This window comes from Oryzias latipes, chromosome 2 (assembly GCF_053564925.1).
Source record: "Oryzias latipes strain Hd-rR chromosome 2, Olatipes_Hd-rR_3.1".
NCBI classification, from domain to species: domain Eukaryota; kingdom Metazoa; phylum Chordata; class Actinopteri; order Beloniformes; family Adrianichthyidae; genus Oryzias; species Oryzias latipes.
In genome coordinates this window covers 38804041-38816447 of record NC_136238.1, presented here as the reverse complement: position 1 = coordinate 38816447, position 12407 = coordinate 38804041, and the positions used below count along the sequence as shown (strand labels likewise).

Below are 12407 nucleotides of genomic sequence, written 5' to 3'. Positions count from 1 at the left end.
CCAAACCAGCCACCGCCCATCGCCCCTCCAACCCCCCTCTGCCTCACCCTAAAGGCCTGTTCAGACCGGGACGAATTTCGCCGGCGATTTTCGCCGACGTTTAACGCCTCGTGACTAAACAAAGGGCACCAATGAGAGTGTGCACACCGACACGAAAAAACGCCACGCGTCAAAGCGTCAAAAAAAAAAAAAACGCCTCTGGTTCGTTTTTTTTTTCGACGCGTCGCGTCGAAATCTATTCGACCAATGAGAATGGCGCTTTTGCACGTGTCTGGAGCTTCTGAAGTTACAGTAAAACACAACTTGGGGGCGCTCAAACACAAAACTGCCTTGCTGAGCACACATACCAGCGAAGAAGATAGACGCAAAGTAGCGTCTACACAGCCGCGAAGAAATAATGACAGACATTCTAAAATATCCCGGAACCAAACACCAGTTGGAGCTACTGGTGCTTGAAATATTCATGTTTTCTTTGTTTGATTCTGACAATTGCGTAAATACTTGCTCTCTTCTTCTGAGTGAAAAGCGACTTTAAGAAGCGTAAAGTTGCGCAGCGCCACCTTGTGTACAGGAGTATTTCTGTTTACATTAAGCGCCATCTAATGTCAGGGAATGAAATTGCATGGTCGCTCGGCTCATCGTCAGCGAAAATCGCCTGGGTGTGAACACAAAAAACGTGGCGAAAAACGCTGGCGAATAACGCCTGGCGAATATTCGTCCCGGTGTGTACGGGCCTTAAATCAGGTTAGGATGGAGTTAAGGAGAAAAAAGGCCAGGAAGGCAACAGGCTCTGACAGCATCATCTCCAGGCTCCTCAGGGAGTTGCAGCCCAGCTTTGTGAGGTGATGAAGTTCATATTTAATATGAGCCTCAGACTGGAGAAGGTACAAGTCCTCTGGAGGACTTCCTGCCTGGTTCCGGTTCCAAAAGTACCCCGTCCTACGGAACCGAACCACTTCAGACCTGTCGCCTTAACCTCCTACCTGATGAGGACTATGGAGAGGATCATCCTCAGCCATCTCCGCACCCAGGTGAGCTCAGCACTGGATCCACAGCAGTTTGCATATCGACCAGGCATCGGGGTGGATGACGCCATCATCTACCTGCAGCATCGTGCCGTGTCCCTGGAGTCCCCTGGAAGTACTGTGAGAGTCATTTTTATTTTTTATTTCTCCAGTGCGTTCAACACCATCCAGCCATCACTACTGAGGAGGAAGCTGGAGGTTGCAGGTGTGGACCAACATCTCACTGTTTGGACCATCAACTACCTCACAGACAGGCCACAGTTTGTGAGGCTGCGTGACTGTGTGTCTGATGTGGTGGTCTGCAGCAGGGGGGGGCCTCAAGGGACTGTGTTCTCCCCATTCCTGTTCACCCTGTACACATCTGACTACACCTACAACTCCCACCACTGTCATCTGCAGAAGTTCTCAGATGACAGTGCCATTGTGGGCTGTGTATCAGGGGGGGATGAGCAGGAGTACAGGGGGGTCATCACTGACTTTGTGGGCTGGTATGAAAGTAACCACTTGCTGCTAAACACCAGCAAGACAAAAGAGCTGGTTCTTGGTTTAGGAGGTTCCCACCACCATTGGGACATTGAGTTTGTGGACACTTTTAAATACCTGGGTGTTGACCTGAACAACAGACTGGACTGGTCCAACAACACGGATGCTCTGTACAGGAAGAGCCAGAGTCGCCTTGACCTGCTGAGGACCTTTTACGACACTGTGGTGGCCTCAGTGGTCCTTTATGGAGTTGTGTGCTGGGCGGGTGGCAGTACAGGCAGAGACATGAGGAGGCTTAACAAACTGTTTAGGAAGGCCGGCTCTGTCCTGGGCTGCACACTTGAGTCCATCAAGGAGGTGGCGGACAGGAGGATGTTGACTAAGCTAGCATCCATCATGGAGAACCCCTCCCACCCCCTGCACCAAAATGGCACTGACCAGCTCCTTCAGCACGAGACTGTTGCACCCACAGTGCAAGAAGGAGCGCTACCGCAGGTCATTCCTCCCCACAGCCATCAGACTGTTAAAGTGACACTCCACGGTCCCAGGGGTGTTTTTTTTCTTTTTTTCACTCATTTATTGATTAACTTTTGTTGCAGTTGTTGTAGTTGATCACATGTTTGCAGTGGATCACGTTTTTTACACTTTCGCAGCTGTATTTATTCAATATCTATTTATTTATGTAATATGAATGTCATTTTTGATGTCCTTTTTTGATGTTATTTTCTGAATGTGTGTATATATATATATATATATATATATATATATATATATATATATATATATATATATATATATATATATATATATATATATATATATATAAAAACACATATATATATATATATACACATATATATATACACATATATATATATATATATATATATATATATATATATATATATTTGTGTTTGTATGTATGTGTATATATATATATATATATATATTTGTGTGTGTATGTATGTGTGTATATATATATATATATATATATATATATATATATATATATATATTTGTGTGTGTATGTATGTGTGTATATATATATATATATATATATATATATATATATATATATATGTGTGTGTGTATGTATATGTGTGTATATATATATATATATATATATATATATATATATATATATATATATATATATATATATATATATATATATATATATATATATATATATATATATATATATATATATATATATATATATATATATATATATATATATATATATATATATATATATATATATATATAAATGGGAAACACCTCCACAATTAGAGCCTAAAAACAAAGGTGAGCTTGAAACTGTTCTGGGAATGGTCAACTATGTGTCCAAGTTTGCTCCCTGTCTCTCTAACACAAATGCTCCCTTGCGGCAACTCCTGAAAGAGTCCAGTGAATTTGAATGGGATGCACAGCACAAAAAAGCTTTCAGTAAAATGGACATCATTGCCAGGTCAGGATGGCAAGAGGAATGGACCTGCAGGTGCACACTGTGTACGACAATCTACCTGTCAGCGACAATGAAATCCAAGAGGAAACCTACAAGGATACTCAGTTGACTGTACTTAACACAGTCATACATGACAGATGGCCTGAGGAGAGGAGAAAATGTCCTCAAGTTGCTGCAGAGTTCTGGAATCACAGAGATGAATTATTTGTGATTAATGGAATCGTATTCAAAGGAGAAAAAATTAACATTCCAGTTTCACTTCGTGCAGAAATGTTGTCACATGTCCATGTAGGGCCCATAGGTATAGAAAAATGTAAACACAGATCACGCAACATACTTTTCTGGCATGGAATGAACAAAGAGATTGCAAATATGGTAAAGAACTGTACAAAATGTCTTGAGAATTGAACTGCAAATACAAAAGAACCAATAATTAATCACAAGATTCCCCAGAGACCATAGCAAGGTTTTGCATTAGACCTCTTCACCTGGAATAATGACAGCTACATCACCATTGACTATTTCAGCAGATATTTTGAACTTTAAAAAATGAACAGCACAACATCTAATGTCATCATCCAGAAGCTGAAAGCAACTTTTGCCTGCCATGGCATTCCAGACACTTTCATGAGAAATTGCTAAACTGTGAAAATGTCATCTGTCAGTCTGTCATCAAGGCGGGTCCCACCTGACTGAATGTGCCAAATTCCTGGACCTCCAGCTGCATCACTGCTCCTGAACACACTTTTCTGTCTGATTGCAGGTTGGTGAACTGCAGTTTGTCAGAGAACAGCTGTGAAACTCTGGGCTCAGCTCTGAAGAAAAACCCGTTCAATTTGACAAAACTGGATCTGAGCGTGAACAACAAGATGCAGGATTCAGGAGTTCTTCATCTTTGTGGTTTTATGGAGAGTCCAGACTGCAGACTGCAGACTCTGAGGTCAGACTACCTTTTAATTTTCATTTCATTTATTTATTTGTTCCTTTCATGAAAATTATTGATGTCCAAAAAGTTTACATGTGTGTCTTACATATTAAATATTTTCACGATTAGAAGGGAGCAGAATTGAAGAATACAATTCTTATAATTGTCTGCTCCCTTTTAAACATTGCATCATATTTAAATTTCTCACACCATCACCTGTGCTCAGATTTTACTACATACAGTTTAAATAAACAGTAAATACATTCCATTCATTTAATACATACTTTCCAAACATTCCATTCAAAAGTCAAGTTTATACAAACTCATTTGTTTAGCTTTATACATCCGTTTAAATTAAATAATATTTTGATAACTTTTTAACTGATTCTCCTGGGAATCCCACATTTTTACCCCTGCTATAGACAAACACTTTTGCTTTAATGTTGTTTGAGTAATCTCTTGTTTGAAATCAAATTTTCTCCTATGATTTTCTTCTCCTGTGGTAAAAATAAAAAGCTTTTGTATGTCTTCAGGTAAATCTCTGTTTCTGGCTTTAAACATAACTAATAAGGTCTGCAATTCAATTAAATTTTTAAGTTTTAATAAACCTGACTTAATGAAAAGTTCATTTGTGTGATATCCAAATTTATCTTTATGAGTAATTCGAATAGCTCTCTTCTGTAATAGAATTAAGGACATTATATTAGTTTCAAATGTATGTCCTCAAACTTCAATACAATATGTAAAATCAGGTAAAACCAAAGAGCAATATAACACGTGCATAGTACGACATGGTAAAATAAATTTGGATTTGTTCAAAACAAAAAGGCTCTTGCCTACTGTTTTTTTTTACATAAAATATATAAGATTTCCATGTTAATTTGGCATCCAACATAACCCCTAAAAAATTTAATTCAGACACCTGTTCTATGTTTCTGTTGTCAATTGACAAAAAAAATTCTGTTTTTTCTTTATTACCAAACCCCCTAAACTTTGTTTTTGTTAGATTCAAAGATAATTTATTGTAGTCAAACTACTTTTTGAGTTTTTATCATTTCCATTTAAATACTTTTAGCTAAGGTTTAGCTTAGTGGTCCAGAGTGTCAGAATATCTCAGTCTTCTATCTCTCCAATGGTTAACTAGGCTCCTTCTGAGGCTGTTCCTCTGTGTGGATCAGTTTCTATGGTGAACCAGAGTCTGTGAATCAGAAACTGGACTTTGATGTTTAAATTAAACATTCATGTGTTACACTTAGATTTAGAAAAATAGAGGGACTTCTTTTTTTGTTGTCACTGGTACAACAACATTTTAAAAAACGCTCATTGGTCAGAGCATCATTTATACATCAAAACAACAATTTACCTTGAAAACCTTAATGAAAAAAGATTAATAAATTGTGCATTATTCATAGAAAACAAGCCATGATAACCAAATGTAACCTGGAAGAGAAAGTCCCTAAGAAAGAAACATTTAAAAGAAAAATAGAATAAAAGGAAAAACTAAATATATTTATAAAATGGACAATAAAAAAAAGTTAAAACTGTTCCAAATTTTTGATTTAACATTATTGTATTTGGTTTTGTTTGAAAAATGTTTGAAAAAGAAGAACTTGTAAACCATTGTTGATTAGTTTTACACATTAATAGAGTTTGTGTGTTTTAATTTTGGTTTATTGTCTTTGATCTGCTTTCCCGTTTCCGACATGTTTTTGCGGTGAAAGAGTTTTTATTTCCAAGCAGGACTTGGAAAGTGTATTTTTGTAATCCATGGAAATTGTTTATATTGATAAACAAAGGTAGTGAATTTCTATTGTTTTATGCTTTAATTATAGAGTTGGTATCAGTTTTGGTGCCTGGTGGAGTGTGGGTGGCATCTGGACTGCACATGCGTCTTTAAAATTGCTTCCTGTTTTCATAAAAAAAAGTCTTATCAGTACTTAGTATGTATTTCTACAAAAATTATATGAATACAGAACAAAGCTATCTCCTCACAAAGATTTGTGCACTCTTATTGTGTAGTTTTTAAATATTAGAACATAAATATGGTATTTTAAACTCAAAATACTGTTTATGTATAGACATACATGTACCAAAAACGCCCCTCACCCTTCCCCGGTTGGTTTCTCCTCCAAGCTCGGGTCCTCTACCAGAGGCCTGGGAGCTTGAGGGTCCTGCGCAGTATCTTAGCTGTTCCTAGCACTGCGCTTTTCTGGACTGAGAGGTCTGAAGTCTTTCCAGGTATCTGTTGTAGCCACTCCTCCAGCTTGGGGGTTACTGCCCCGAGTGCCCCAATTACCACAGGCACCACTGTCACCTTCAATTTCCAGGCTTTCTCCAGTTCTTCTCTGAGTCCCTGGTATTTCTCCAGTTTCTCATGTTCCTTCTTTCTGATGTTCCCATCGCTTGGCACTGCCACATCCACCACAACGGCTTTCCTCTGTTCTTTATCCAAATTTTGGTTAGTTTGCAAATGCCATCTTGTCAGTCTGCATCTCGAAGTCTTACAGGTACTTTGCGCTGTCATTCTCTACCCCCTTCAGGGGTGTTTCCCATTTTGCCTTTGGGGTTTCCAGTTCATATTCTGTTTCACTATATTATTCCAGTCACTTGGTTGTAGAGCTCCATGTATATTTTCCCTGCCAGGATCTTTCACCCTGCAGGTATGGGCTGGATTGGTGTCTCTTTGCACAGCCTACTTAACTGTTGTAGTTTGTGTCGGGGTTGCCTGGTGTTCATTCTAGACATAATCTTGTCTTTCAGGTCAGTTGTTGTCTCACTCAGCTCATAATGGTAGTTATTGGGGTTGTGTTCCCAAGTTCAGTTTTGAAATGTGGTATAGCCTCCTCCCTGACCTGGTGTTCTTGCACTTCCATGATGTTTGATTTGTGTCATACCGCTTCAATCTCAAGTTGTGATAAGAGTTACCATTTGTGGATGTTGAGATACTAGATGCTTGGCAGTTAGCCTTTGGGGTTTTTGGCAGTTAGCCTGTGGGTTTCGAAGAATCAATTCATTCTGCATTCTCTGCATGTAATCTCTCTGGTAGGACTAAGGGTGTAGTAGCATTACAACAGAACCTTATTCACACTTTTAGTCCATTTCGGTCTGGTTCCCCGGCACCTGTTTTTTCCCAGATTCATCCAACACATCTCTGTGAGATCACGAATGTAAGGGCATAAAGGACTGAAACTGCTGGTGATTCAAACCTTTAGCTCAGTTAAAGTTTACAGTTTGTGTTCCAGAGCTCATTCCATTGTCCATCTTCAGGACTTTGCCACATAGTCCTAGTGGATGATGCAATGACCTGCTGTTAACTCACCAGTACAGTTCTCCCGCATCTTTACTCACATCCTTCCCACAAGTCCACTTTTTTCACCACACATAGCCACTACTCCAACAGTTGTTACTGCAACAAGTTTGTTTCCTTACGGTTCCACTTTGACATACATTTTAAAAAATTTTGTTTTTCCATGCATCAATTTAACTGTGTAGGAAGTGAAAGTTTTTAATAGAATAAATTGGGTGCGGCCTGAGAGGTAAGAGTGGAACCAGTTGAGAGGTATGTTTGCGACACCTGTGACGGAGAGTCTATCTAGGAGGATGGTACAAGAGAAAGGATCAAAGGCTGGGCTCAAATCGAGTAAGAGTTGGATGGAGGGTAGGCTAGAATCAGCAGAAACTAGGAGGTCATTGGAGATTTTGAGGAGAGCTGTTTCTGTGCTGTGAAGGGGACGGAAGTCAGACTGGAATTGTTCATATAAGTTATTCTGAGAAAGATGCATTTGAAGTTGTTCTGCAACAGTTTGTTTCAAGAATTTTGGAGATGAGCAGATGATTGGAAATAGGGCAGAAATTATTTAAGTTGGATGGGTCTAATCCTGGTTTTTTAAGTATAGGAGTGACAGCAGCATTATTCGGGTCGCTATATCTTTGTGAATCTGCCTTTTCTGACATGAATGTCAGTAAGTCGAGGTTCAGAACCAGACTGAAAGATTAGCATTTTAATGACTCCATCAGAGTAAACATCAGTGGATACTATCTAGCTTACAGCTCTCTGATTAAATCTATGCAGTACCAGGCTTCTCACTGGCTAAACCTTATATGAAAGTTAACACAGTTTTCAACAGATTATGTGTTTTGTTTTAACTTTGCTGTTTTCAGTTATTCAGTGTGAAAATTTGAAGTGTGAATAACTGTCATCTAACATATGTAGCTCTATGACTGTTTCATTATGCAAAAGTAGGTCGGAGACGGGAGACCCCTGTTCTAAAACAACTAATTCAAATTAATGGATAAAACAGAAATTGATCTATCGACCAGCCCTAAAGCCAGATATAATCACACACCGTGCTGGATGTGGCCCGACACAAATATCCTCCAGAACCAGCTGAAACATTTAAACTACCAGCAGAACCAGCTGAAACCCTTAGACTACCAGCAGAACCAGCAGAAACCCTTAGACTACCAACAGAACCAGCAGAAACCCTTAGACTACCAACAGAACCAGCAGAAACCCTTAGACTACCAGCAGAACCAGCAGAAACCCTTAGACTACCAACAGAACCAGCGGAAACCCTTAGACTACCAGCAGAAACCCTTAGACTACCAGCAGAAACCCTTAGACTACCAGCAGAACCAGCGGAAACCCTTAGACTAACAGTAGAACCAGCTGAAACCCTTAGACTACCAGCAGAACCAACACCAGCTCCTCTTCAGGGCCAGATTCAGACATTTAGGGCCCCGTGGTTTCTTAGGTTTTTCCAAGGCCCCTCTACAGTTTTGAGATGTCAGGAAATGCTTTGAGAGGAGAACTAAAGACTTTTTCAGCTGTTTTTTCTACACAACCTGCTTTTTCCAGTCAGGATGAAGAGAGAAAGGAAAGTTTGGCTCTGCTTTATTCTTTGATTGTGGTGAACATCTTTGAGTTTCTGCAGAGAAACTTCATGCTGACCTGAATTTTTCTACACTTTCAATAGTTTATTTCCAAAACCCCAACATGAAATCCAACATTTGAACAAGTTTCTAAATGTGCTTTTTGTTCCTCTGATTTAAAAGGATTCAGAGTGTGTAGTGTCTGCAGAATCTTCCCATGGAACAACCGAATGCTGGTTTTCTTTTCTGTCCTCTTCAGTCTTCCTCTGAATCTGCGTTGAACCTCATGGAAACTTCAGCAGTTCAAGTGGAAACATTGATGATGTCACAGCTGTGGAAATCTGCTCTCTAATTGAAGATTCCCACTTCAAGACAGAATGACTTTGATTCTTCAGACCCTTGTTGTGTCTGTGACCTTCAGACACACTCAAATATGGCATTGCTTTGTCATTTCTCCCCCTTTAAATGTGCAGTTAACTATCTGAACTAGTTCAGCAGCAGTCCTGCTCATGAGTTCTTCAGGGTCAAACGGGTAATCCCAATTATTTGTTAAAATTTAGACACATTTTATTTTTCTCTGTAACACAGAGGAGGATTTTCTGTACTAAAGGTTCTTAACAGGCTTCAGTTTAATTTAGCTTTGCTGTTGGAACATTCTTCAATGTCTCTTTTCCAAGTTTTCATGAATCAGGAACTTAATTCTCTTAAATCTTTATCCTCTGTAAAATACCTGCAGGAGGTTTAACACACTTTTCTGTCTGATTTCAGGTTGGAGAACTGCAGTTTGTCAGAGATCAGCTGTGAAGCCCTGGTCTTAGCTCTTAAGAAAAACCCGTCTAATCTGACAGAACTGGACCTGAGCGTGAACAGAAACCTGAAGGATTCAGGAGTTCTTCATCTGTGTGGTTTTCTGGAGAGTCTAGACTGCAGACTGCAGACTCTGAGGTCAGACTCCATGTTTCAGTCGTGTTCAGATCAATATGATGAGTACGGATGACTGACTGATGACATCACTACAGAATGACAATGCTATATTAATGTGATTTATTTGTTCTTGTTTTGAATTTACTTAGGTGAAAATAGTTTTATAATCTTGCTAAATTAGCATAGTATTTTTATTGCTATGCAGGTGATAAAGAAGGCCGAACATATTTTTGTTATTATTAAATTGATTGGATGATACATAAGGAAGAGTAACAGAGAAGAGAAATGATTTCATCATGAGGAAAAGACGCTACACTCACGGCAGTGCTGCAGAGATGTAAACGTTAAGAAAGTACGTTAAGAAGACCAAGAAAATCCTAGGTGTGTTAAGAACGAACGGAAAGTGAGTTCAGAATAACATGATTAAGGATGTGAGTATGCTACTCAGCTAGACTTAGCTAGTTTGGCATGGCCTGCATGAGACTGTGGAGTTTGAATCACTAACGAATCACCTCAGAAGCTGAGTTGGACCAGAATAATTCTAGGTTCAGAGGAGCAGTTGATAAGACTAAATTAAATAAATAACCACACACCACAATTATGATTTTTTAACTTTTAACATATTTATACATGGATGCTAATTAACAAAAACACTTTCAAATGATTACAGAACATAAATAATTAAACCAGGTAACCAAAATAAAATGTGTGTAGAAAGAAAATTGGTTAACCCCGGGGTTGGTCAAATTTACCTTGCAAGGTTTTTTAGAAAAAAATACTCTCAGTTCAATTAACCTTAATGTTCCAATTTTAAACCTGCTATACCAATTTGGTACAAAAACAAAAAAAAAAAAAAATATATATATATATATATATATATATATATATATATATATATATATATATATATATATACTTTATCAAAACAATATCTAAAAAAAAAAGAAAATACAAGTCTGTTCCATCCTTGGGCAGTTCTTTCAGATCCCAGTGATTGGGCACCTGTGGAATGAAGGTAGTCACTCTCCTACCATGCTTGAACGCAGTGTTCAATTTCTCCTTTGAGGCAATCAGAGTTCCAGGGCACTTTTACGATTGCTTCTTTTTTTTTCTAACTTGTCCTGTCCAACAGCTGGGCAGACAGATGAGAGCTGAAGGCCGTTTGTGTTGGACATATTTTACTTTAACAAGAGGGGTTATGACTCTTCGGACAAACCAGAGGTATGTCTGAATAAACCCCTTTTGTAATCGAGGCCAGACTTTATTCATTTTAATTATTTTTGAAATTCTTTTGTGTTGGACCGGACGGAAAAGGAAAGAAGGGAAGAAGTACAGAAAAAGAACTTTTACGATTGCTTCTGACTGTTCAGACTCCAGTTGGGTGGCTTGCCATCACCATACTTCCGTCATTTGCTGCGGTGTGTGGGAACTGGGCACTCGTGACGGTGGTGAATTCACACAAACGAAAAAAACCTGACCTGTCATAAGTGCAATACAAAAAAAATTTTATATAAATAAACATAAACATAAAATTCAGTCACAGCACTTAAATGTAGGTCACGCTGACACACACTTCACATTGTGGAAGGCGGCTCGTTCATAACGAGGCTTAGCCTGCTAACGGCACCTCGTGGCTCATTATCTCAGTTCAGTTTCTCAAGATAAAAATAAAACTCAAAATAATGTCATTGTGACTACAATCATCTTACAATTAAAAAACGGTATCAAAATAAGTCACAATTTTATAATGAAGAAAATGAAAAGAAAATAATTGATTATATAATAATCATTTGACTCACCAAGTCCTTTGTAAATGTGAAACAAAACAAAAACTTGTTATCTGGGAGGTAATATCTTGAAGGGAATTGTCTTTCTTTCAAGAAAAAACACAAAATAACGGGGACAACTCGCTCACGTTCTTTTCCAACAGTCCGGCTCACAGATCTCACAACACACATATCCCTCCGCGCATGCTCGTCTGTGCTTCCCAAACTACAGCGCCATCTACAGGATCAAAAAACATCTCTCACTAGTTCTAGTAAGCTGGGTTTCAAACGCAGCGACTGAAAACACCGGGACAGCATGAAGAAGACGGGAGTGAGTGGAACACACGCATGTTAAAGGCTTCCAGTTTGACTCTGACAGTCCTGTCAGAGTTTATTGTCGGGCTGCAACCACTTTGCATCTGGACCTCGTGACGTGTTCTCAGATTGAACTTAGGAAAAGAGCTAACATGAACATCTAAACTCCAGACAGAAGTCTGCAACGTGGGAACTCAAACTTCGACTTTCTTTGTTCTCTTGATTTTGTGATCCATCAGTAAGGATCCATTTAAATGTGATAAAGATTTTCCAATGGAAGTTTTTTTTTACCCATAATTCAAAGTGATATTCTATTCTTAACATTTCGCAATGTGATCATGTCATTTCAAAATACATTTTAAAATTTAGGATTCAAAATGAAGAAATACAATTTAATCTGAGATGTTTTAATTCAGATCTTAAATCCTAAACAAAATCAATTGGATTTAGCTAACATTTCCAAAAGGTAATAATAGATTAATAGATAATAAATAATCTTCTTTCTCTTTCGGCTTTTCCCATCAGGGGTCGCCACAGCGAATCATCCTTTTCCACCTCACTCTATCATGGACATCTTCTACCCTAACATTAGCCAACTTCATGTCCTCTGCTAAGACATCCATATATCT

The 12407-nt window shown here is 38.5% G+C and overlaps 1 protein-coding gene across 10 annotated transcripts in view; it reads left to right on the top strand.

The window, feature by feature from the left end:
* The window catches only part of LOC110014093 (NACHT, LRR and PYD domains-containing protein 12-like), a 471367-nt gene that overhangs the window by 15051 nt on the left and 443909 nt on the right, over positions 1-12407 (top strand). For 3 of the 10 annotated variants that reach the window (XM_078934585.1, XM_078934579.1, XM_078934588.1), the window contains 2 exons: positions 3740-3916; positions 9542-9785. The exons of the other annotated variants lie outside the window; for them this stretch is intronic. In XM_078934585.1, the coding sequence (XP_078790711.1) occupies positions 3740-3916; positions 9542-9770 (406 nt within the window). In that variant the 3' untranslated portion in view covers positions 9771-9785. Of the gene's footprint in view, positions 1-3739; positions 3917-9541; positions 9786-12407 lie in introns of those variants that run through there. 10 annotated transcript variants of the gene reach the window in all.